Raw genomic sequence first — 26,560 nt, forward strand, 5'->3', positions numbered from 1 at the left:
ACATACCTCTAGTTGAAAGCAGTAGGATACTGAATCTGGACATGAAAATTATATAAGAAATAAGCTAAAATATCCATGCACAGAGGAGGAGTTAAACTCATCCTTCGGTATTAATCCTGTGACAGTCTATGGAATTCCAGAAGGACAAATTTGACTGGAGATTTGTTTAATTTCTGTTGGAATAATAATAATAATAATAATAATAATAATAATAATTTGCCCTGCCTCCGTAGTAATATTAATAGGGCTTCCCAGTCAAGATTAAACACTTTCAGTCAAATGCAGACCTACAGATCTTTCTATTACAAATGCGGTGCTTTTTTATTATTATTCTTGCTGTACCTCAGTGTTCGTTATTAAAAGAAAAATATGACTGCAATATACTAAATCTGGGATAGGTTTTCCAGTTATCACAAGGTCCAAAAGTTTGGATTGTTACTTTCTCTCTAGTGAGTCATGTAGTTCCTTTGTTCTAGTAGAAAAACAGATGCCTGTAGATAGTAGATACTAGGTATAGTAAATATTGTACCATTAGCCAAATTCCCTGCAGCTTCCAATTTATCTAACAGAAATGTCTGTTACGGTTTTTGTTAAAGACTACATAAAGTCAATGGCAGGAAAGGTCCTCATTACTGGACTGATTTTGCTTATATTGACAGAAAAATGTCACATGATACTCAGGCTGTGCTTTCTATTCAACCATATCACTATAGAGGAATGTCAATAAAATCACTTTGTTATGGCATTGTGTGGACTGTGTATTACAAATAACTTCTTTCGTAGAGGATTTATTTTACTAGAGTGGATGGAAACTGGCACTAGTGAAAGTCCACTGACTTAAGGAATTCCTCTCCCAGGATCTCACCCTTTCTGACCATTGCATTCAGGCCCTTCCACTGCCTTTGTTCAATTTCTGAGCGTACATGTCTAAAACTTGAGGTTCTCCACATAAGCGTGCACAACCAAAGCCCCCATGGTCTCCTAGACTGCCCTAAGACCAGCCCTGCCTTGAAAGCATGTGAGCTTATTCCTTGCTGTAGAAAATACCTGGACAAAGAGAGGGACAGAGATGTATATAGTACTTAAGCATAGCTCGCTTCTAGGTATAATTACTGCATTATGGGTATGAAAGGCAAGTGCAAAGATAATTTCTTAATAGCATATGCTGGGTCTGCACTAAGTGTTGACAGCAAATAAATAGCAAGGTGTTCTGGCATTCATAGTATGTCACACCCATTTCTCTACTGCTCGTCACTGTAATATCTCAGGCATGTTTCATTAGCACATTCCAGGATAGATTCACACACCTCAGATACACAGTCAGCAGACACCTTGCTGACCATACCTGTTTGCTTACATAAATGGTGCTCATGAGGGATCGTGGTACAATATGAAGGATGGGAAAGCTTGAATATGAGGAGCAGTTTTTATAAGGAAAAATATAAGCCTGTAGAAGACGCTCCGACAGAAACGGTAAGCCTATCTTGCAGAAGACAAATCAGTAGCAAGTGTGAAACTATGTGACTGTGACAGCTCTTAAGAGACCTTCTGCAGTCAGCACTGCGTTTCATCTTGTGTGGAGGAGCGCAGGTCCACAAGCCCGAGGCCAGTGCCGGCTCTCCTGCAGCAGGGACGTCGATGGTGGCAAGAGTAGCACCCACCCATGCGCATGGTCAAGAAATCCAGGTCTCACAGCACAGCCTTTATTCAAAACTTGTTTGCCTGATTGTGCATGTGTGTGAGCTGGAAGTGGGGGCAGAGGGTGTTTCTGATACCAAGCTATGTTTCTCTGAACTTTTCACATATAAAGGAACGAAAAATCAGTATTTACTAAAAAGCGGTGAGATGAGCTGCTGATCAGTAGGGTACATCAGAGGTGTCAGTTTCTGCAGTGGTGATCTGTATATGTGGCTGGAACTACGACTTTTACCAGAACCCATTCTATGATAAACGTTACTGAATTTCTCTTAAAGTATAGCGGCGGTCTGCCTGAAGCCTCCATACGTACATCAGATGTCTTTCCTGGCATGCTAACAAAACTCCATAATCCTATAGGATATTACAAATCAATAATAATCCCTTCCCACCCTGTGGTAGCAAAGTCATAGTTTCTTGCTACAATAGACAATAAATCCACTTGTGGCCTGATGTTCATTCTTGTATAAGAGGCCAGACTGGACAATAGCCATCATTTCTGGAGGACAGTGGAGAACAAAGCCACAAAGGATTCGCTGTGTCTCCTCTAATCATAAAGCCTCCTTGAGCTGCAAAGCCACACTTTTATTATTTTTTTTTAATTTAATTCTGGTAACCTTCAAAATCAGTTTTGCCTGAAAATACCTTTCATGGATATATTAAAATTAAGTGAGCGTGGCTTTGTTTCTTGAGTTCCTACCCTCTTGGAATTAAGTTTTGAAGACAAAAAAATGATACATTATTCTGTCTGAAACACAAGCCCTGTTTCTTATTTATGTTAGGCTATGGCGTAAAGCACATTTGTATTGTTTTAACTCTAGTGTAAATGAAGCTCATGCCCACAACGCTATGTTACAACTCTTTGAGGCTGAATAGAACAGAAGTCACTGGAGAACAGAAAGAATGCAACTGATGATGGTTTTTTTTTCCTGATTTGCTGGCATGTAGGATTTCATATAATTAACTCGTATGGTATAAGAAGACAGTGGAGCTGCATGGGAAAATTTTTTGTGTCAATGATAAACAACAGTTATCGTATCATTATGACCAATACTAAGGTCACTTGCCTTTCCTTCTGTACAGAGTAATACACGTTAGGGACATAGTTTCACCTTTTAAATTTTTCAGCATGAAAATAAAAGACTGGTATGGATTATTTTCTTTCCCAGTTACAAACTTAATCAGTTGTAAGAAAAAAATGGTGTAAATACTCTGCAGTGTGACACTGTAAATCTGTTCAGTCAGTTTCAAGATGGACCACAGACAGCAGTTGAAGAACTATTGTTGACTGTAATTTCCTAATGCTGATTTTCCATAATCAAAACAGCATACAAAAATAAATTGCACATGCTCCTATTTTTCTGTTTTCAGCACTTAATATGCTTCAGTCTGTAGACGAAGCAATATAGGTACCTAACTAGCATGCCACATGGAGTCGTCATGTTTAGATAACAGCTTTTCAGGAATGCAGCTGGGGCAGCACTGGAATCTGCTTAGGAACTTTGTTACAAGCTGTGATTTGACTTCAGAACCTCATAGGTATGTCTTAGAATTAAATCTGATCAATGACCTTTTAAGAATGACTGAAATTAGTAATATAGAATACTTATATAAGATTATACTTACAATGTGTGAGGATATGTTTACTGACAGCTTTGGCGTCTTTGGCAATTGAATATTAACTTCCCTGCTTTAGGCATGTAAGTTAACAGCTTTAGCGATGCATGCATTGATTAACAGAACAGGGACCTTGGAATTTAACCCCTACTACTATGGTATGTAAAGCACACAGCATGGCTTTTGAACTTCATAGTTGTGCTTCAGCTACATATTTTAGTCCTCCTAATGTACAAACTGAAACAGGTTATCTTTATGCTCTGGACACAGACATAAAATAAGTAGTGATGCACCCTGGATTTTGTAAAATATAGTCTTATTTGTGAAAGATGAATCTTTGGGACCACCTTGGCATTGCAGAGAGGCTGTGAAACTGATCTGAGGAGCACCTGATATAATGCATGGGGACCCATATGATGTGTTTTCCAACTGGTAAATTAATGTTTTTATAATATATGTAAAATTAATATACAAATGGAAATTTCTGCAAAATATGAACACGTGAAAGTATTTGGAAAGTTTATTCTTAGATTCTCTGAGCACAAGTTTATTCATCTCTCCTGGAAATGGTGAAATCAAACCCTATGAGCAAAAAAAGAGGCATACATATTATTGTGACATGAGCAGCAGTTTATATTAAATCTCTCACAAATACAAAAGTAACTCGGCGAAGCTGGCAGTGATGATGCCTAGTGCTGCCACTTAGTGGAGCTGTGCTTTCATTCCTTGAATTAGAAAAGTGACGATTAGTAACACTTCCTTTGTTGCAGCGGTAAGAAACCTCAGTTTGTACAAAAGCAAAGCAGGGGACTCTTTTTTCTTGGTGCTGGGTACTCGGAGCTCTTGTGTAAGTGCCTTTACGTGACGACAAGAAGCATTTGAGGAATACAGGTTGAGGAAACACCTCAAGTGAGGAATGTGTGCTCTTCCTGTTTCCCTGTATATAAAACAATCACATCAAGAAATAAGTAGCTCATCAATGCAAAATAACTAACTTCATACAGAACTTAAGCATCCTGCAGAAATTCCAGCCATGGAAGATCATGGGAAGTTCAAAGGATGAATTTAGCACCTGAAAAACAACCTTAAGTTACGTGTGCTAAGATACGGATGGTTAGATTTGATATTTCTGTTATAAATGGACCGTGATGACGATGATGATGATGGTTTCGGGTACCTCTTCCATCATGTACAAGTTGCCTGAATACATCCATATTGGGAAGAGGGACATCCTGCGAAGATCAAGCTAGTCAGACAGATATAACTGAGCAAAGCTTATGTCCCTGTGCAAAACGTTTGATCCACAACTTCAGGGCAGAATAGAAATCACTCTTTCACTCCAGTGCATGCAGACATAAATTGAAAAGGACATTCTTTTAAACAGAACACCTGTGGTAGTGTCTTCCACCTCACCTCCTGCCTCTTAGCTTGAAGCCCGAACACAGCTCATGAGAATAAATTCCTTGGAGGCTACTGGCAGAAAAAGAAAAAAATATGTTGATATGTAAAACAGTCAATGTTATCTATACAAGCAGAAATCAATGTTTGTTATGCCATTTGAGTGCAATTGAGCATACAACAACTAATAATATTTCAGTGATTGAAGCCAAATATCCAAACAACAGAAAAAAAGCATATATATTTTATCAGTAGGTAACATACGAGAGTAGCCAGCCTAGATAGGTCTGTTAGCTTATCTCTAAATAAATGGAGCATTGTTCATATCTGCACATGTTTCTCCCTGCGTGGGTAGCACATATAAGCTTATGCTGCAGTATTTAAGACTAAGATCAGTGGTGTTTGGATGCACAGGTGAAATTACAGTGAGTCATAAAGCTTATGTTTATCCTTTCTACAGGGAAAACAAATTAATACAGCATATATCAGCTTCATAATGTTCTGGTACGACTAGGCAAAGCATGGTCTGGCTAGTGCATAGTAAAGTGGGAAAAGATTTTATTTCGGTCAGTTTTCAAGACAGTAAAGCACAATTTTTCTTTTTGTCCTTGCCCTCCTGTTCTGTGGATAGTTCTTTTTAAGAATGCAACAAATCCATCTTCCTGTTCTATTAAAGACACTTCTCATGTCTTTGGTAGTTTCCACCCTATGGAAGAAAAATAGATAAACTTACATACTATATGGAGTAAGAGTTCTTCCAGGTAGGAAGAAGCAATACACTCAAACCTACATACTGGTTCTGGAATTTATTCCTAAACTATTTATTTCCAGAAATTGGATTTGGCATTAAGGGAATAAGGGGATTCTAGAAAAATGCCTTGTCAGCAATTGTCCTCCCATCCCTGATCAATGACGCAGGTTTGGACTGAATCCTTTCCTGTATGTTGGCCTGCTTCTCTCTTCGTCTCTTCTCCTCTGTGCTCTGGATGTTGGCAGGCAATGGCAAAGAGATTCTGTGCCCTTAATGGAGGCAAACGCTGCAGGACTGCCTCGATAAAAGACTGCCACGCAGAATGGGTTCCTTAAACCCGTACGTTAAGCCAGCCAGATGGCAAAGGGCTTGAGTACAGCCATTTCTCAAGCCTCTTCCAGTTACACTCGCGTGAAGCCATTTCCACCAGCCTTGACGAACGGATGACTGGCAGGCAGTTCCTACACACCTCGTATAGACACGTGGAGCTCAGGCGTGCACGGAGGAGAGAAGCTAAGCACGCCCCAGCTGTGGGAAAGTCTCAGCTGGAGCTTGTGCCTTAGGTACCACAGAGGGCCAAGGTTTCATTAGGCGTGTTTGTCCCCTTCGGAGCTGCCGCTGCCCCTTTTGTTCTTGCCTTCCTTCAGCCTTGCATCCCGGCGCCCCCGCGACGGGCCTGAGCCCTGCGTCCCCACGAGGGCATGCCCTTCACGACCCGCTCTTGCGGTTTCACCTCAGGCTTCCCCCTTCTGACCTACCGCTCCCTCGGGGCACACCTGAGCGCCCACAGACCGAGGTCCTGGGTCGCGCAGCAGGTACCGAGGAAAGCCTGAACGGTGATGCCTCGCCAGCCAACAGCGCGTCACTCGGGCGCTCATCGCAGCTTCATTAGTATTTAAATCCCGTCACTTCGCGGGAGGGCCCGCCGCCGCCGCCGCCGCCGCCGCCGCCGCCGCGCCCGCCGCCCGCCTTCGGTCGCCCACTTCCCTCCCCCCCCTCCCCCGCGCCCCCGGCAGGTGGCGCTGCCCAACCGTCCCTGCCGGCGCCGCGCGCCGCGCCGCCCCGCCCCGCCCAGCCCCGCGAACCCTCGCTCCCCTCCCCCGCCCTCCCTTCCACCAAGGTGAGGCGTTAAAGGGCGGGGCCCCGCGGCTGGGCCCCGCCCCTCCGTCCTCTCGGCGCGGCGCGTGCTGCCCGCGCCCTCCTCGAGCCGCGGCGGGCGGCTGGCGGCTCACTCCGGAGCCTGAGGGGAGCCCGGCGGAGAGGCAGGACCGAGAGGGGCAGGGGCAGGCGTCCCCCGGGCTGAGGGAGTAAACCATGAGCCCCGAGGAGAAGCCGCCACCCAGCCGCTCCCGCGATGACCGGCCGCCGCCACCCCAGTCCGCTCCCGGCCGAGGCCGGCGGCGAGACGGCTTGCTGACGGAGATCCGCACGCCCATCCGCACCGAGCCCTTCCAGCAGCGGTACAGCCTCAGCCCCGGCAGGGAGCTCGGCAGGTGAGCGCGGGGCGGGAGGGGGCGCGGCTGGCGCTGCCGCCCCGTCCCCGGGCTGGGGTTGCTCCCGCGGGGGTGACAGGAGGTGTCGCGTGTCCCCTGTCCCGCCCCGCCTCGGCCCGGCCCGGCTCGGCTCGGCTCTCTCCTCCTCGGCCCGCGGCGGAGCCTGCCGCTCGGCCGCCCGCGGCGGGGCTGGGGGCCAAGCGGGCGCCTTCCCTCGGCTCCGCGTCTCCCCTCTCGCTGCCCGGCGCCGCCGGGCAGGTAGTCAGTCGGTCAGTCAGTCAGTCAGCGGGCGGTTTCACCTGCCGCCCCTTCCTCTGCCGCTCCCGCGGAGCTGAAGGGGCTGGTAGCGGGAGGGGGGAGCGCGGGGGGGGGGGGGGGGGGGGGTGGTGGCTGCCCTGTGCTAGAGCCGCCTTTAGTGGCACCCCTTCGCTGGCCTCGCCCCGCTGTGGGTCAGCTCCGGGGACGTGCCCGTCGCGCTGGGCTGGAAGGGGTGCTGGGAGGCAGCTGTCAGCGCAGCTGTACCCCAGCTGCTGCTGGCCGCGGCTGGCTGTCCCTCCTTCCAGCGAACGAGTCGTCCTCAGCCTTGGGAGGGAAGCTGGCTGGGGAGATCCTGCGCCCTTCCCTAGGAGCCGGTGTGGAGTAGGGAGTATTTCTCTAGATTTCCACCGGAGACGCAAACCTGCCCGTTTGTTTGGGGTGGGGTTTTTTTTCCCCTTGAGCTTTGTAAGCTGTGACATGGGGGAAAAAACAAGTCTAGAGGAGGCTGGTTTGCGGTAGCATGTGCTTGAGAATAATCTAATAGTGGAACTTCTCAAAGAATTAAAAAGCTCGTTAAAAAAAACTTGGTTTTGAAAGTGATTCCGCATGTAAGGTTTGATCCGTGTATAATTTCAACACCTGACTGAGAGCAAGTAAGGATTGAGGCAGAAGGTCTCACTGGAAGGCTTCTGCATCTCAGAAACTATATATATATATGGAATTTCAGCACCACTAAACCCATATTTTTGTCTGAAATTCTGTCACCTCTTCTAAAAAGAATGACAGTATTCTTACTCACAATTGCATGTGCTTAATCTAAAGACTATTCAGAAAAAAAAGGACTAGATGAAATACCACAGGATATATGGCAAGATACACTCCTCGGTTTATGGTTTTTTGCAAGTTATGCTGGCTTTGTAGCTCAGTTCACACAGCGGCAAAAACAACCCCTTTGGAGGTAAAGAGGAAAGAAGGGTTTCAAAGCAAATGTAGCTGCTCGAAGTACCTCCAACAAATTTTTAGGTTGCCTAGGTGTCAGCTTAACACTCACTTAGTACCTCTGATGTACTAATAGAATAATACCTGTTTAAACATAGTGGCCTAAAGCATTCTCATGGGAAGCAGGTGGAAGAAACATCCCATAAAGTGAGAAGGCTTTTTTTTTTACCATGATGTGACCACAATGTCCAGGGCCTGGAAACTGAAGCTACCTAAATGCAGGCCACAAAACAGCCTAAATTCTAAGCAACAATCAGGAAGGCATAGCAGCAGTGTAGCACAGGATGACCTGGTATCCCTGCTGCTCGGGGGTTTTTTTTATTTGAAGATCGGATGACTTTTCAGAAAATATTTTGCAGTTCTGCCATGGAGTGAGAGCTTTTCTTAGAGCTGGGTGATATTTGTTGGCCTAATTGGAAAATAGACTAGATGAAGCTTCCTTCTGGCACACAAGTAGAACTGAAGTGATTGGCTTTACACTTTGAACAAGAATCAAGTACTACAGCAAAGCTTAGTCTGCAGTTTAAACAAGTAAATCTCAGCATGGTTTTTAGTGTGGAGTCATTTCTGACCACAGCTACGTTTAAAGATGACCTTCACATGAAGGTTGTGATTTTGCACCTGTAGTTATGTTAAAATTAGTTAAGTGACTGTTTGAAGTGTTTGTCTTGTTTTTGTGCAACAGTTGCATGTATTTTGGTTCAGACTACCTTTTTCTCTCTTCACAAATGTTTTCACTATCTTCTCTTAGAGTATAGAAATCTATACGTTTGTATGTGCTTGGTTTTTTATTCAACTTTGTATGCTTACTTTTTTACTCCATTTTGATTTTAAAAAAAAATCGATACTTCGGCTCAAGTACTCCCACTAAAGACAATATTTTTGCTACCTCGTTGTGACAAAGCATAGGTGGTAAAGTCTCTCTGCCACTTGTAACTGTCTGTCATTTCATTGGTAATGTATACTTAGCAGAAATTGTTTCACTCTTATCTGTTCATAAAGTGTGTAAGTCTCTACAAAGGACTCGGACAAATTACCACCCAGGTGTGACAGGTTTTTGTCTTGGATGAAAAGCAGTCCTTGTGCATGCAACATAGTCTTTTTTAATTCTAATCTGGTAGGTGAATTGGCTAACGAAAAATGTTTATACACTCAGTATTCATCCATCCCATTTCCCAGAATTAGGGAAACAATTTAAAAGCTGAACTTTAGATAGAGGCTTTGAAAATAACAGCATTCATATGAATTGTGTTTAAAACCGACAGCGGGTAGATTTAGCACCTTTACTGAGAGTGGGGGTGCTGCATGAACTCAGTGGGTTTGTGTACTCTTTGGCCTCCAATCCAGTTAGTCAACACATGTATGTTGAACTCGCATGGCATTTGGGACCTCTGTTCCCTTGTCACCTATGTGTGGAGGAGTTGGGAAGAGGGGGTAATGTGGGAAAATGTTAAGGCATTGCAGTTCTGGCAATGCAGGGAAGGGAGGTACTGGGGCTCTTGGCCCCTGGTGGCGTGTCAGGGGGCGAAAGTCCTGGGGGAAGTATTGCTGGAAGTCATAGATGAGCCTGGGAGGAACTTGATCACAATGTCACCGGAGGGGCAGGCTTCAGTAGTTCTGCTTATGGGGGAAAAAACTGCTTAGAGAATGTAAAGTATATGTGCTCCAAAAGGCCGCTGCCTTGTTCAGTAGTTGACAAGCATTTGCAAGTCTATTGAAATACAGCTGCTAGGAAAAACAGGTTAATTTAGGAAAAATATCAAAAACTTGGTTATAATGACTACTTTGGAAAGGAAATTATTTTAAGTTGCTTAGGATGGCATGGAAATGGCAGGGGTTTTTAATGAAATGTTCTAATAAATGAAAATTTGGGCTAGTCTTCACAGCCTTATTAATTTTACTGTCCCAAAATCAGAACATTCTCACACAAATCTTCATCTGCATGATGTTTAAAATCAAACTTACCTCTGATGGATGTTTTAAGGGTGCCACTTCTCATCAACTCACTCAGACTTAAGTGTTTTCAGACAGTGCTAGCTTGAGTTAGGTTCAAGTAGGGTAACCTTTGCAAGAGGACAAGACACCAATTGCTTAACTCTTCTTCCGCTTACCATCTGTGCTTAAGCCATAATTGTACTGTAAAATGGGGAACAATATATTTTGTATTACCTAGAGCTTCTTTAAAGAGACTAGTATAATTGTATTTGATTGCTTTGCTCCTTTTTCCTCAACAAAAAACTCCTAATTGCACACAAAATATTACTAGACTATTAGTTAATTCTTCAGCTCATTGATGGACTATTGGATTTTTTTTTAATGTAAAACAAGCTATGTACATATTGGAAATCATTATTTGTGTACAGAAAATAAAACTTCTGATGCTAGAGCTGGGTTGGAGGAAGGCATAAATGACTGGCCTTGCTTTCTTCTCAATGGAAGGTAACAGTCACCTTAAATGATTGCCCTGAAGTAAGCAATCTTCTGCTAGTGAAATGCATGCAGCGCATACATGTAAATGTATGTCAAGTGCAATTCAGTTGATTCTCCTCATTCCCAGTTTTTTGTTAAAGCAGACAAGCTCATTCTCCACCCACAGCTAAGAATAACAAGTATTTTAATCATCTGAGGAGACTGAACAGAATAATAAGGAAATATTCTTTGTTTCTGACTAGTGACCTGGCAGTAGTTTCATGTGCAGATAATCCATGTCTTGATTTCCACACCCCCGCCCTGCAAACTCTAGCATGAACTTGCTTGTTTCTCGGGTAGCTTTCAGTAAGGTATATCTTAGTGGTACATGACACTTGTACAATTTTGGGCACCAGTAAGAATGTATATGCTCTTATACTTCTGTCCTCAGCTGCTCTCTGCAGTAGCACGGCTAGGGTGAAACAGTTGAGGAGCTAAGTGAAAGTGGAAAAGAGGTGAAAATGAAGAGTTAATTGCAGGTAGTTGGTTCCACCATTTGAGAATAAATTTATGTGAGTAAATCATTCATGAACATCAGAAATGGAATCCCCACACCTTGCTGTTTGGAAATCAAAAATTGTAGGGGGAAAAAACCCCCACACTTTAGAAAAAATGTTTGATATGAGTTATGTAATAAATTGCATAGTTTTGTGGATCTCAGAAAAGTCATCTGAACTTTATAAGAAGTAAATATCTTCACAGGAATTGCTGTTATTCCTGCATTTGTTACAGTGACAAGGTTTTATAGGTCACTTTAAAAATAACTGTTAAAGTAAGGTTAGTTCTCTGTTCTTCTGAGCCTATGACAACCAAAACTAACTGGTGTGACATAAATGTTCCAGCTTATCTGATTTGACATTTGATTTGTGATTTGAGGCTTTTGCTTTAAGCCATAATGTATGCTAGATGAAACAATGCTAATTCTGTTGGCAAACTGAAAAGATGACATTGAGCTTCTTTGTAATCAGATATGATTTATCTTAAATCATAATTCTTGAATGAGACTTTTGTGAGGACTGAGAACTACTTCTAGTTTCCTATTCATGTCTCCCTTCAAAGCATTTTTGTTTGTGTTTGGATGACTGGTGGTCAGTTTTTAACTTTGGAAATGCACATTAAGTATTTCCTCTCAAAATTGTTCTTCCTTCAATGCAGCGTTCTTGCTGCTAGCTCTTCTCCATACAGCTAAACTAGCAATGCTCTGATCTAATGTTATTTTCACTAATAGTTTTCTTTATAAGGAGTTCTGAAAAGCAGGATTTTAAGAAAAGCAAAGTTGAAGCGTATGCAATGTGTACTTTATGGGAAAGCTTGTTTGTATCTGTATCATCTACTATTCTGTCTCTATCAAAAAGAAATTCTTTACAAATTTATCTTTTGGCTTAACCATTCAGCGGATGGTATCTTTGGATCTTATTGTCAGGCATGAATCTAGATTGCTGCACAGTAATTAGTTCTATTAGCTGTAAACATCAGGTTTGTCAAGTTGGATCTTTTTGGGGGATTGTATTCAGAAAAGATGAGTTCTGCAGGCAGTCGTTATAATAGTTCTAATTATAGGTATAACTGTAAAGAATCTGGGCAGGGTTCTTGGTCTTAAACAACTAAGAATTAGTATTTGTCAGCTGGCTGAACTCCTGTGTAACCTGTCCTTTTAATTACATCACCTATCAGGCTTCTGGCCAGCCTAGCCACACAGGACGTGGGTGGCCACACACGGTGGTGGCTCTTGCTGTTTCTTGCTGCCCCATGAATGCTGTTTTATTTCCATAGTGACTAATGTGCGATGAATCGGCAACGTTGGTACTCATTAGCCTAATTAACTTGCTTCCAGATAGATTTTGTGCATAATGCAAAACAACACTGTGTTCTTGAAAGCTGTATTATAGAGATTTCAAACTTTTCTAAATTACTTTCTTTTTAGGTCCTTCACCGATGCTAGAATTAAAAGCTTTTGATTCTGTGCTAAGGCAACATTCAGCTGGAAGGAAACTGTGCATTCAGAGACTATTTAAGAAAAACAGAGAAGGCTGAACCCAGGAGTCTAGGTTTTTGGTATAAAGCCTTAGTATCTGCCAGGTATTAGAATAACTTGCTGTTAAAGGGCTTATCTGTTAGTCTCTCAATTTATTTTTATCTGTTGGGATTTTTCTTACCAGCACAGTTGCTAAGGTTTTTTTCCTGTGCTGTTTTTGGGTTTGGTGCTAAAAATGTCAAGAATTTTAACACTTTCAATAAATGCATAGCTTTATGTTGTACATGAATCATACAGATACATGTCTTCATCTGGAATAACTTACAATCCTTTTCACTGGCTGCATAAGGAAGGTTGCTCTCTGTGTGGTTAGGATTGCAGTACTGGAGGGTTGTTTATACTTCTAGCTGCAACACTAATGTCACAAACTTCCTAGAAATCTACCTAAAAGAAACACTGTCCTGGCAATATTTTTGGGATTGGTAGCATTGTTAGCACATTCCTATGTTTCCTGATGAGCTGTCTCTACTGTACACGTTTGTTATTTCTTCCAGCATGGTTTTTGGTAGATGTGTACCAGACACCTAGCAGGTTGTTAGGCTTTATTCGGGGTTTAGGTGTCTATTCCTCCTGTGGTGTTCTATGGTAACTCTATAGTGATTAACACATTTTATAGTGATCTTTTGACCACACCTTCCTAGTGCTACAAAATCCTGTAATACTATTTTCATGCATTTGCAAAGGAAAATTTATCTTAACGTACATACTAGCAATTAAGAACTTTCTCCCCCAAAATTGGATTCAATGCACTGAAAGCATATTCTTACTCTTTGTCTGCCTTCACAGATATCTGGGCTGTGCTCTGATCTAGCCTTAATACATATTGTGCTGTAGATAATGTGTACTTATGCAAAATACTATTCTTAGAGGAATAACTGTGGCTGTATCAGTGGTTAGAAGTCCGATTATTTTAGTAAGATTGCCCACTTTGTGGGTGCTTATTTGACTTAATTCATTTAGACTGGGTAATTCTGAAACAAATGCCTGTTAAGAGCAAGCTGACCACAATTTCTTTTAGCAGTTACATTTCATGGATAGCAGTCTGCCAATAGGTTGGGAGCTGTGAGAGTGAAAACTTACACATGAGCTGAATTAGTTAATTCTGTGAACTTCAGCTTGGAGATAGGAGAGGCAAAACCCTTGTAATTGTATTCCAAGCCAGATGAGGACTCCTAGTTTGGTCTCAGCAACCCTACAATAAGTTAAGAACCAAAATAAAGATCTCCAAGCTGTTCCTGCAGCTTTGTAAGAAAATTTTTATATATAAATAAAAAAGATAGTTTTGATGAACATTATACCCGTATGGTAAGAACTAAAAAGACTGCTATACTTCCAAGTATGAGAATTCATCATTGCATTAGATGATGTATATTAATTAATAGACCTTTTCAGTCTAAAAATCAGTACTGTATGAATGGAATGGAGTGGAGTAGGTGGCATGAGACTCTCTTGCAAGGAAGTTGAGAGCAGACACTTCAGTCCAAAATGCTGTGGGGGAAGTCTTCTGACGTAAGTGCTGCAGTGTGGTTTTAGCTAGCCTGCTGGCTTGGTGTAACTCATCGGTTGTGTGTTTTGTCAGAAATGACGCTTATTAACGTGGGTTAAGCACTAAGCTCAGTTCTGCTCAGTGTGTATTCAAGTTATCACTGTTGCAAAAATTTTGTTAGAAAGCTTTATGTTGGCCAAGCCGCTTAAGTTTTTTAAAATCAACCATGTTCCTTACTTATACAGTGGGACTAAGAATAAGGGATTTTGAGAACTGTTAAACAATAAAAAAATTCTGGGTGTTAGCAGTTGACACATATCATAGTGAAGATAAAGTGCAGAGCAGAATCTGGATATTGCATGGCAAATGGAGCAGGATTTTGAACAGCCTTGAATATGATGGGATATTTCAGAAAACAATAACTGCGCTATTGTGATGTAGTCATAGAAAGCAGAAATTGCCAGTTTGTACACTTTGGTTTTGCCAGCTTTTTTAATGAAAGGTTTGAGAATAACTTAATCTTGCAAACAAGCACAGCTTGTTTACTCTGTATTTTTTAAATCCAGGTTCCTTGAATTGATAGGGGTTTTTAATTCCTTATTTTTCATGGAAGTTAAATTACATTCTGGATTGTAGTGCTCCTAACGTTTAAGTGTAGGGATTATCACTCAGCAAGGCATCTTTCTAAATTTAGAACATATTTCAAATGTTTCCATTAATAGAGATTTAGTTCAAGTTTCCTGAAATGTTAATTTATAAGGGCAATACTAAACTTGTCACCAAGGGACTTAATTTTAAATTCTTCTTTAATTTCAGGGGAAAATTTGCAGTGGTGAAGAAGTGTATCCAGAAAGACACTGAAAGAGAGTTTGCAGCAAAATTCATGAGAAAAAGAAGAAAGGGCCAAGACTGTCGGATGGAAATAATCCATGAAATTGCCGTCCTTGAGCTGGCACAATGCAACCTTTGGGTCATTAACTTGCATGAAGTTTATGAAACTGCAACAGAGATGATTTTAGTCCTGGAATAGTAAGTACTAGTAATAATTCCTGAATAACTTTCTGCAGTATTTGCTTAAAACTAATAATGTAAAAATACCATGTATCAGTATGAATAATATGAAAAGATTTTATTGCTTGCCTGTTACACTTACTTGAGTTCAAAATAGAATTGTTAAGAAAATCAGTATTACAAGAAGTTATGTGCAGTCTTGTAACTACTGCAGATTATAATAAATTTCTCCAATTATGTAGTGTCATTGAAAGCTGAACTATAATTTATGTAGTTAAAAAAAATCTTTAGTGAAATATGAACTGTGTACACTCCCTTCTTGCAAAAGAGGAACAGGAAAGAAGCAATGAGTATCTGTTCAAAACCTGAAGTTTATTTCATTGACAGTGACAAAGATGGGGTGAAATCTGTTTTTTTACCAGTTATGAAAGAGGTATTGAAAGCAATGTCATTTTTAAAAAGAAAGTATCAAAACCCCCTATGATCTGCAAGAAAAGCTCTCTAAATCATTATCTTTTGGGGGAAGAAAAAGACTAGGAGGATTCAGACCTAGAATAATTTCTTTCAAATGACGTTTAACTTGTGAAATCTACATTTGTCTGTGTGGTTCCCCCCCCCCCCCCTTGAGTTTGTCCAGATGGGTGTTTCTGCAGCTGTTTTGACTGTTCATCTAATATGCCAGTGGCTTTAGATTTAACATCTAGGTTCCAAGAGGTAGCCAAATGCTTGTTGCTATTGAACTCTGTTAAGGTTATGTTCAGGCTCTACAGATTTTAAATTATCAGGAGAGGAACAGTGAGGCTTGATAGTTCAGAAGTGACTTAACCTGTCTGCAAAGATATATCTAGTTTGTACAGCTCCTTTCTTGCTTGATAGCAAAAGAAATGGTGAGAAATCTTGTGTCCCAATCTGATCTTGTTTAGAATTCAAAAGAAACTGTATCTTTAAAGTTCAGTGAAATGGAATGAAACCATGACTGTTAAGGCAAACTTCCTTCTAGAATACATTTTTTTCAACTTCATTGTGCCCTTATGGAATTCATGATTTATGAAATAGTCAAGTATCTGTTATAATGCAAAGGTGTGACAGCTTGTGGAGTTGTAACTGCTGTTATTGGAGACTCATAAATACATGCTTTAAACATCAGAAGCACAGATCTAACTAGAATACACTTTAAATTTCTGGATCCCATAAGGATATAACACAAGCAGTAGAATCCAAAGCTTGATATGAGCAGTGGAGTTTGTGTTCATTTTAATGCAAAATTGCTAGTTTTCTTTTAGAACTCAATTCTCTTAGAATTGCAAAAAAAAATTTTAATCCAAAGTATAAACTAGGTTGTTCAGTAGTCACCAGGTTGTTCAGTAATTATCAACATTATTGTTTTTATATGCATCAAACAGTCATAGCTTGTTTCAGATAAATAGCTGTTAAAGTTGTTAGTTACAAAAATAGTCTTTCCCTGACTTCAGCAAATATGTCTGGATGCTTATTTAATGTCAGCATGTTCCAGAGACATGTTGCAACAAAACAGGTATGAATGTTAGTAGATTTCTGACATTCTGTATGCAGAGGATTAAAGAACATATCTAGACTGCAAGCTTTTCTGGGGCATTTCAGTTTCTATTAAGCTTGATGGTTTGTGCAGCAGATCTTTATCTTGGGAAGAAGAAAAACAAATCTTAATTGTTGGCCACTAACTTTATCTGCTAAGGTTTTAAAGTTTCTTGTCTTGATGTTGAATCTGTCATAAGGGCTGAGGGGGGGTACCTAGTCCTTTGCCTTCATGAAGAGAAATATTAATGTTACATGGAGGGTTGTCTTTCAAGCAGTATAAATTTTTGACAGAAAACAAACTTAAAATTGGCCACTAACTTAATATTAAGTTCTGAGCAGGGAGAGGCAATGATGCATTACAGTGTTGGCTGCAGCTGTAGGGTAGCAAATTGGTGGCTGTCTGCATCCACCCTGACAACAGTCTCTGACTTTTGTTTGTTACAAGACCTTAACCAGAGGATTTAAACAGGAGTTGAAGGGGTAAGTCTGAAGAGGTAGTATGTAAAGCCTGGAATTAATCTGTGGGTCAGTCATGTTTCTGTATTTCAGTGAAAATGGAATGAATGGAAAAGAAAACTGCACTTTCACTGAAAATGTAGAGATACAGTCTGGGAAACCTAACACATCAGATATAAGAGGAAAGAAGCAAATCTGATAACTTTGGGGCTCAATAGTTGTATGCAATATACTTGGCTTTTTCCAGTTTCCTTTGAAAGAAAGAGCAACAGAGCATCTGATGCTTAAGAACTGGAGGGTTTTGTAAGTATTCATATGCTTATACATCTATGGAGGGCATAGCTGATAGTGGGTCATTAGTGTGTTGAACATTACAGAAACCTGTATGTGTAACTTCAAAATCTAAGCCATTCAGTAATTTTTTGAGAAGAGCTTCTGAACTGAGTAATTACCTGCCAGAGTCTTGTGTAGATATAGTAAACTTCTGTTATGCTTACTTTAAAAGAGAAAAAAGTTGTCTTTATCATCTTGAAGACATATTTAGGGTTTATTTGATATGCTGGATTAAGTGCTTTTTTCACCTATAGCTATTTGGTCGTGGATAATGTTTTGTCTTGGACATTACTGATTGACCTACTTCCTGGAGGTGTGACTGGTTAAAGTAAGAGTCTGCTGGCAGGAAACGCTTCATTTGGTGTAGGATTCAACAGATAGAACTTGAAGCAAAACCACTGTAATCAGAAATAACTGTGCTGCTTTTGTTTATTGGAGTAATTGGCAAAGCTGTTCTAGATGGCAGTCTCAAATCAAGACTGGAGCTCTTCAAAAAAAGTTTTAGGGAAAGACTTCTCAAATGGTGTTAGCTACCTTTTATTTGCATTTCATTCGGTTCTTGGGCTGCCTGATTGGACAGGTTAAGGCAAAAAAAAGAAAAAGCATTTGTCTGAGAACCAAGAACTTAAAAGAACAGTATCTACAACTTAATGCATTTGGATGCTTCTCTTCCCATACGTCCTCTCATCAGATATGGATTTACAGTTTTCTTAGGCTTTGGGGATATTGGTATGTTATGATAGCCTTATACTGGAAAAATTCTCAGTAAATTCACTTGCTTACTGTCTAATGGTATGCCTAGCCAAGGAAAGGAGGGTATGACTGTCAGCAGTAGTGAATGTGAACCTTTGCTGATAGCATTATGACCACCTTGGTGTGATCTTCTTGTAATACAAGCTCTGTGTACAGAAAGCAGATGAGTTTCCATTTATCTTCCAGAGATAACCCTTTCAAGAAAGGCTTTTGACAGAGTGTAAGATTCAAGATTTTTGGCCCTTGCAGACTGTATATGGTCTCACTCAGCATTTGAAATCAAGTGTATTCTAGGAACTTGTTATCTACATATCTGTACTCTGAGGATTTGTACTTCTGAGTCTTTAAGGAGACTATCCTAATGTCCAATCCATTAAAGCTGGGAGAATGTTTAATTTTTTCAGATGCAGTGAAATAGGTTTGTTCTAATGATATGCTAAATGACTGTGTAAGTGTATTGTAAGTGCACTTGAAAGAAGTAGGATGCTGAATTCCATCCAGTGCATTGTTAAGGTATGTTTCAAGGAAGATAAGCAGTCTCCATTGAATTTTAAGTCAACATAATTGTAACAAAGATTAATGCTTCAGACTTCCAAATGGCTTTTAGCTCATTTATGCTGATAAGCAGTAATAAAATGTTAGCATGCTTTTAATTGATGAAGAGCAGTTGGATTCCACTTGAAACTATAGAGAAAATAATAGTATAACAGTACTTTCACAAATTAAAATGGCCAAAAAATTCTGGTTGCCGTAGCTTTTAAGTTTGGAAAGAATCCTTATGTCTCATGTTTTTTCATACACCTAGCTAAGGGAGTGTGCACTAGAGAAATAATGCATTCAAAGTAACACTGGATTTCAAAACGTTGTGCTCTTAAATACTTCCTTATCCTTTTTTTTTTTTTTCAGATTAAGATGGCTTGTTTTCCTAAAGACTTTCTTGCCCTAAGGGCAATTCTTTGCTTTTATCCCCTAGGAACATTTTCTGTGGAGGTGGGTGGGGGTGCCCAGTGGTTTGCAAAGTTGTTATTTCATAATGACCATTAGAAAAGCAACAAGCTTAATGGAAAATATGTTCTTAGAGGAAAAATGGGTAAATGTTATAAACACCAGAGAACTCCTGGTCTGCATGTATACGTAGCAATGACATGCCCGTAATACTTTCCTAACAGGTATTTTAATCCCTTCTGTGTTTTGATTAATTTTTTTCCCCTGAACTCTAGCTAGGGAATGCAAAATAACTGAGTTGAAAGTATTGTTAAGGAGCTTGGCAAGACTTGGCAGAGGTGTGCAGGAGAATCTTTTTGGAGTTCATTTTGACATTGTACTTAAACCACTTGTGACTGGGTTGGCTCACAGCTAGCTGACTGTTTTGCTTAAGGGAATCAATTATGCTCACTCCCCAGCAGCAGTACACAAAACAGTCTTGCAGTAACAAATTTCCCCTGTTCTTGCAAAGAGTTTCTAGTTACTTGTTCCAGTGTGGTAATTTTTGGATAGAATGAATTGTCTGGAAGTTGTTCTATCTGCATCCTAAGTATCAAAGTTGATAAAAAATTGAAGCATTGTATGTGAAACCACCTTTCCATGTGAAACTTTTTTGTAAAGTATATTTGTCAATGGTAGCTGGGAATGGCTATGTTTCATAAGTCATGAAGTGGGTGTGCATGTGTAAGGGCTGTATTTGCTTGTCTCGCTCTTAAAAATGCTAATGAACCTAGGCATCTTCAGAAGTACTGGGAGGTACTTAAATACCTCTTTTTTTTAAAAAAAAAAAAAAAAAAAAAGATTTTTGGATGGAGAGTTTTCCACTCTCATATGGTAGTGCTGTCTCTTGATTTCAGTGATGGGACATTATCTGCTTCAACTTTTATTGCCTTGACTTATAACACATTTAATTCAAAGTTATTTAAGTCTAGTATTAACATGTAAGCTACTTAGAATTTTAGCTTGATGCCTCCTTCAATGTTAATTTGTTTGTTAGTGTAACAGAAGTCTACCAAGCAGACACATAGCAAACGGCTTTTTTTTTTAAGGGCCCCCCTGCCCCTTTGCTGATTTGTCAGCTGGGTCTGTTAAAGTGTGATCCTTGGTTGACAACAGCATTTTTGGGGTATAAACCTATTTTACAGAACTAAATGGCAGAAGTATTGTTTTGCTTATTTTAAGAGGCAGAGCTATACCAGCAAAATCCCAGGGTTGTTGCTGTAAAACACATTGTGTTAGTAATTTTGGTAGTAGGTCTTATCACTGTATGTGCATTATAATTCACTGCTACAAGAAATTAAATCATTTTTCCAAGTAATATGTTATGGCATTCTTAAAGTAGAAAGTTTAATCTATTGATTACAGTAGGGGTTTTTTTCTATCCCTATCTTGAAGATCCAATTGATGTTGCTTTTTACAGGAATTTGTTTTAGAATATTAGAATACACTAGCCCGTGTCCATTTTAAAAATGTCATGAATATCTGAATCCTATTCAAAGCTGAAATATAACTAACTTTCTCCTTGAATTACATAAAAACGTGCTGGAGAAAGATGTGATAGCATCAGGCACATGCGATTTTTCTAGAGGAATTAAAGTATTAATATTCCTTTGAAAACCTCATTTTATTCTTGAACTCTACCACCTTTGATACAGGATGAAGAAAAATAATTATTTAATGGACTTTTCTTTTTTAAAAGAAAATCTTAGTTTTATAAATGAAATTGTACTGCTATACCAGTTAGCCAGCATATAGAACAGAAATATAAAACTCTTTAGAAAAAGTTAAGATGTAACCCTCTTAGAATCTTTTTTCTTATAAGACAATCTGCAGGGAGATAAATTACAATAATGAGAGTATCTGGGAAGGCAAAAAACTTCTATAAACCATGACACGTTTTAAGGTACTAGGACCACAGCAGCAAAGTTAGTATAGGCAAAATGAAAATTTGAGTATATTTAAGTGTTCTTTTTCTGGGAGTACATAATCCAAATGCACCATTTTTGTAGAACTCTCATTGGCTGTTATATTCATGTTGAATATGCCTCTCTGTCTTCTGGATTGCCTAGGTAATATAATTTATTAGAAAAGAGCAAGCAAAGGCAGAATAAATAGCTATGCATCAATAAAGATTAACGCTTGTGCAAAGTCATGTTTGGCATGTCAGAGTTTGGGGTAACTGGAGAAGATGCTGTCCTCGGGGGTTTCACTGTCTTTCACAAAAGGATGATTATAGAATTTCATGCAGAACAGTGTGTATGTGTTGATTTCATAGTAGTAATTCACCAATCTATATGTAAAATGGCCCCATTCTAATGTTCTTATGCCCATTCTTGTTTTAAGATGGAGCCTCTGCTCTACTTATTTTACTTTTGATGCTACATGGTTATGTTGTAAAACAATTTTAGTTCTCTAGAATCATTGCTATACAGAAATGGTACTGCATGTGGCTTCAGAGTATTTTAAAAACATTCATCTCTAGTTGGTTTTTTTCTTTGTTATTCATTTAAACATACATAAACTAAAGATAAGGAAGCAAGCTGAGAGCTAAAATTTTCAAAGTATTTTTAGATTAAAGCTGCCATTTAGAAACTTAATGCATCCCTGTATACCAGAGACTTCATAAACAGTTCAATTATAGACTTTACATGTAGTCTTTTGCGTATGTGCAAAGTGTTTTGAGGAGTACCGGGCGTGGGGCTGTTTTGCTTTGTGTTTACAAAGGCTTACCTTGGCCAAATTTCCATGTGGTTTCATAGGAATGGCAAAAGGCACATCTTTTATGTAAACACTGCCCTTTAACAAATGTGGCATTCATCTTAAAGCATAGTCAGTAGCGTTTCCAAAATAGTCCCCAAAATTTCCGTAGTATTCATTTTCTCTAACCTAAATGACTAAGATCTTTGCTTCTTTTCAAAGCTGCCATACTGCAGAGAAGCCTTCCTAGGCTGTAAAAGCTTGCCAAATGTTTAATAGCTGAAAGTATCACTATTGGATGCTATCACCTGCTGATCTTGCTTATGCTAAATAAAATAGTGCAAGTAGAACAAAATGGGTGCTATAATTTAGTCTTTGAAATAATAAAATTCATATTGTTCCATAGTGCTGCTGGAGGTGAAATCTTTGACCAGTGTGTGGCTGAAAGAGAGGAAGCCTTCAAAGAGAAAGATGTTAAACGACTTATGAAGCAGATCTTAGAAGGAGTTTCATTCTTGCACAGAAACAATGTGGTTCATCTTGACTTAAAGGTAAGATTGTTGCTGTATTTTTCTCATTAATTTCACATCTGCTGACTTTCTTGTTGGTCATATGTCATACGAATGCTAATTTGTAATTAACACAATTTTTATCTAGTTATTCCTCAAACGATAAAATACAACCTTTGGGTTGCAGTAGGTACTGGGGTGCAAGCCTTTTCAGGAGTTTCTATGATTACACCAAATATAAACTTAATCTGATTAAGTGAAATGTAATGAATTAAAAAGTGGATTTGCATTGCACCTTAAATTGCTAATGAGTGCTTTGGGTAAGACCTGACTCATTTTTAAGTGCAATAAAAATGTCTAGATATTAGATGGCCATTGAAAAATAGGTTTGTTTTTTGTATTGACTTGGGTTTTAATGAAGCAGAAGGATGGCAGAGACACTGGTAGTATAAAGTGTAATGTTTCAGAATGAAGTGTTCGTACAGGACAGGTAAACAGTATATTAATGTGTTAAATACATTTATAAAACTTTTTTTAAATTACTGTAAACCTTAATTTAAATGTTTGTCATTTACTGCCGAACAGTTGGCCAACACCCTATTGGGATATAAATTATAATGATTTACTGGAGTAAATATTTTTTCTTACTGAAAAATAGTTTCGACCCAATTCCAAAGAAAAAGTACAGTTGCCATCACATGAAATCCAGGGTATTGCTTATGGTTAAGAACGGAGTTGTAACAGGGATCCAGAAAACTATCCTCTCCCATTGGCAGCAAGCTGCAGTTAATTTTCTTTAGCTTCTATCCATACACTCATACAGAAGATGCAATTTTATCTCATTTTGAGCTTAGACTACTTTATTACTAAGGCAGTATAAAAAGTATCTTGCATTAAAATTTTCAAATTCAATGTCCAATTCCCATATTTACTAAGTATGTAGTAAGCTGCTACATGGTTGTTCTGTTGCCGAGATCCTTACTTATACTTAATTGCATTTTGGCAGTATTACAAAGCTACCAGTAGATTCCAGTATCAGGCCGTACATACTTAATATATTAACCTAGCACATCATGAACCATTCATCAGCTGAGGCAGATGATGAGTAATATTTGCACACAAATATGTCACCTGCCTGGTTTTCCAACCATTTATTCAAATTATCTGTGGAATACTTTAAAACTTTCTGTAGCCCATTGATTTAGTCACACAGAATATTAATATACTAAAATAATTAATGGAAAATTTTTAGCAAGTGATGTGAGAATAAGTGTTCAGAAAGACTAAAAATGAGCAGTTAGAATTCCTTAAAGTTCCAGTACACTTATACAAGATACTCGGTACCTCTGCTATGGTTGGACATTGAATTTCCTTGAAGCAAAGTATGTAAAATTAAAATATGTCTTTGTGGACAGTATATATTCATGCATGTTTGTAGTTGAAGTTGTGGTGGTCCTTAGCACTATCTGCTGGGTATCTGTAATCAGAAATGCATTTGTTGTGCTTTATTTGACTACAGTACTTAAAGGCAAAAGTAGACTGGGGTGTTGATTACAGCTTGCAGACATGTAGCTTTTTCAAAGTCCAGAAGAAGATTATTTAAAAACTTTTCAACTGATCAGAAAACTTATGTTATAAAATTGAGCATATCTAGTTCTCACTGAAAGATCCAGTGTTGCTTTGCTGGCTTATAAAAGATAATTAGCAGAGCAAATTGTCTAGTGTTTGTTTGATATGTTTATATGTTAGTGCAGTGTGTGATGTGTTTTTGAAAAGTGGATCTTAATAGGAGTCCTAATTACAGTGTGATTAATTTCATGATATATAAGATTATTAGGTTTTTGCAAAATAAGGCTTAGGGACGTCTTCAGAATATTGGTAAATAAAGATGATGGGAACTGCAGGATTAAAAACCATGACTTGCAAAGATTGATTGACCCATGTGCCTTGGAAGACTAAAACAAGGCCTGTTTTTCAAGGAACTCAAAAACTGAAGTTGGGTGCTGGTTTTGGCTGCATGTTTGCTAACCCACTGGCCTCAAACCTTCTTCTGTTGTATAGCATGGCTCATGCTGCTTTATCTAGTGGCTTACAGCACCATGGAATTTACTAAATACTTGCTTTTGTGGGGTGACATTTGGAAGACTTGTGCAAAGTATACTGCTGTTAAGCAAGGTTTTTGCCAATATCAAAAAGTTTACAAATTCTTGCTAAAATATTTTCCTTGTGCTATTAGTTTCACCTTTGGGTCTCTAAAGGTTTCCCTTTCATCTAGCTGGTGCAAATACCTTTGGAAAGGTCCATCCAATTTTCCATATGTTGCATCTTCAAAGAGGTCAGGCTCTACCCCCAGAAGAATTTAAGTCAAAATGATTGTCAGTATGTGATTGTCTGCTTGTTGTTGTAGTTTTATATTATAATCTAATCAACCAGATCTGTGACACTGGCAGCTAGCTTGCTTTAGCTTCTGTCTGTGTCGTCCCCCCCCGCCCCCCCCAACAGATGCAAGATTTTTCCTGTGAGACTAAACACTGCAGAAAAAAAAATGGGGTATTTTGATGTGGCTTGGTTGCCACATTTCCTTCCAAAAGCATGGTTCTCCTGAAAGATGGTTGAAATATGGCTTGTTTTTAATAGCAAAATACAATCATGTAATCCAGTTTTGACTTGGAGAAAGAGCAAATATAATGCTACTGAGTGCAAATTAAGTATCACTTGACAGTATTGTGTTGATGCTATTTAATTTGTAGGGTGTGCATAGACTGTAGTCAGGAGTCTTTCATTTCCTCTTAATGGTGTGTAAAAGCTGCACAGTAAGGGAAGACTCCTTTCTCTGTGTTTTCCTTTGCTGTTTGATTTGATCTTGAATTGGTGTTTGGTAAAAGCTTAAAGTAGTTGGGAATGGAAGAGAATTTAAAAAGGCATGGGGGCTGAGGAAAGACTAGCTGCCTCTTGTCTCACCACGGGCTGCAGGGGTATCGCCTCCTCCAGTGTACCTCCTCCCCTCCTTCACTGACCTTGGTGTCTGCGGAGGGATTTCTCTTACATCCCACTCCCCTCTCTGCTGCAGGTTTCCCCTTCTTATATATGTTATCCCAGAGGCACTACCACTGTCACTGATGGCTCGTGGCAGGTCTGACTTGGAGTTGGGGAAGCTTCTAGCAGCTTCTCACAGGAGCCATCCCTGTAGCCCCCACCCCTGCTACCAAACCTCTGCCACACAAACCCAATACACCCAGGAAACTAAGAAAAGAGTTAACAATTAAAATACCCATTTTTCAAGGCAAAAGAAAGTTTAATCTGGAGTTCAAACCTTTATATCAATTAGCTGTTTGTTAATAGGCAGGTATAGAGTATCCAGGTTCTACAGAACTTATTTTGATTATAGCCTTATTTCTTAATTTATGGGACCTGCTTATTTTGGGAAATTAAGTGTGATGCCAATCTAATATGTCTACTCTTTTATTGACCTGTTGCATTTTTTCCACTTGTACACATTGACCAAAAAAAAACCCCAACCCCCAAGTAAACTCTGCTCTTACATTTCAATTGCTTTAAAGATATGGGAGTCCTTTAATTTTTTTTTAGGGCAGACTGATCAGCCTAATTTAGCGTCTTTACATGCAATGTAGCTGGGGTATCCAAGCTAGTCTGTTTCCTGTTTCTGTGCATTATTCCTTGGATAATTTCTGTCTTCTAGGGATCTGATTTTTTTACAGTATTATAAAATTAGATACCTAACTTTATTAACGTTGCAGGTTAAGGTGAGGCATTGATTAGTTTAAAAACATGACCTTTATCATGTATCCTTAGTCATACTCTTTTTGAAACCAACTAAAGTACAAGTAATATTAGAGCCAGAGGCTCATAGAAACTTCTGGGATAATGGCAAATTTGTAATGTATGGATTTTGCCATTATATAGTCAGCTTATAAGATTCCAAAACCTGCAGGCAAGGTAGGGTTGAAGGGTATCTTATTTTACTAAGTACATTTATTACAAACAATTTGTGTGACTCACAGAATAAGTTTCTAGATGAGACCTGAACTTTGAATACAT

The 26,560-nt window shown here is 39.4% G+C and overlaps 1 protein-coding gene across 1 annotated transcript in view; it reads left to right on the top strand.

Annotated features, from left to right (window-relative positions):
* The first annotated feature begins 6,656 nt into the window (after positions 1-6,656).
* STK17A (serine/threonine kinase 17a) overlaps positions 6,657-26,560 on the top strand; it is a 29,283-nt gene continuing 9,379 nt past the window's right edge. Inside the window, exons 1-3 of the mRNA XM_049816869.1 lie at positions 6,657-6,954; positions 15,018-15,230; positions 22,399-22,543. Of these exons, the coding sequence (XP_049672826.1) occupies positions 6,776-6,954; positions 15,018-15,230; positions 22,399-22,543 (537 nt within the window). The 5' untranslated portion in view covers positions 6,657-6,775. The remainder of the gene's footprint in view (positions 6,955-15,017; positions 15,231-22,398; positions 22,544-26,560) is intronic.

Source organism: Accipiter gentilis, chromosome 14 (assembly GCF_929443795.1).
Source record: "Accipiter gentilis chromosome 14, bAccGen1.1, whole genome shotgun sequence".
Taxonomy (NCBI): Eukaryota; Metazoa; Chordata; class Aves; order Accipitriformes; family Accipitridae; genus Astur; species Astur gentilis.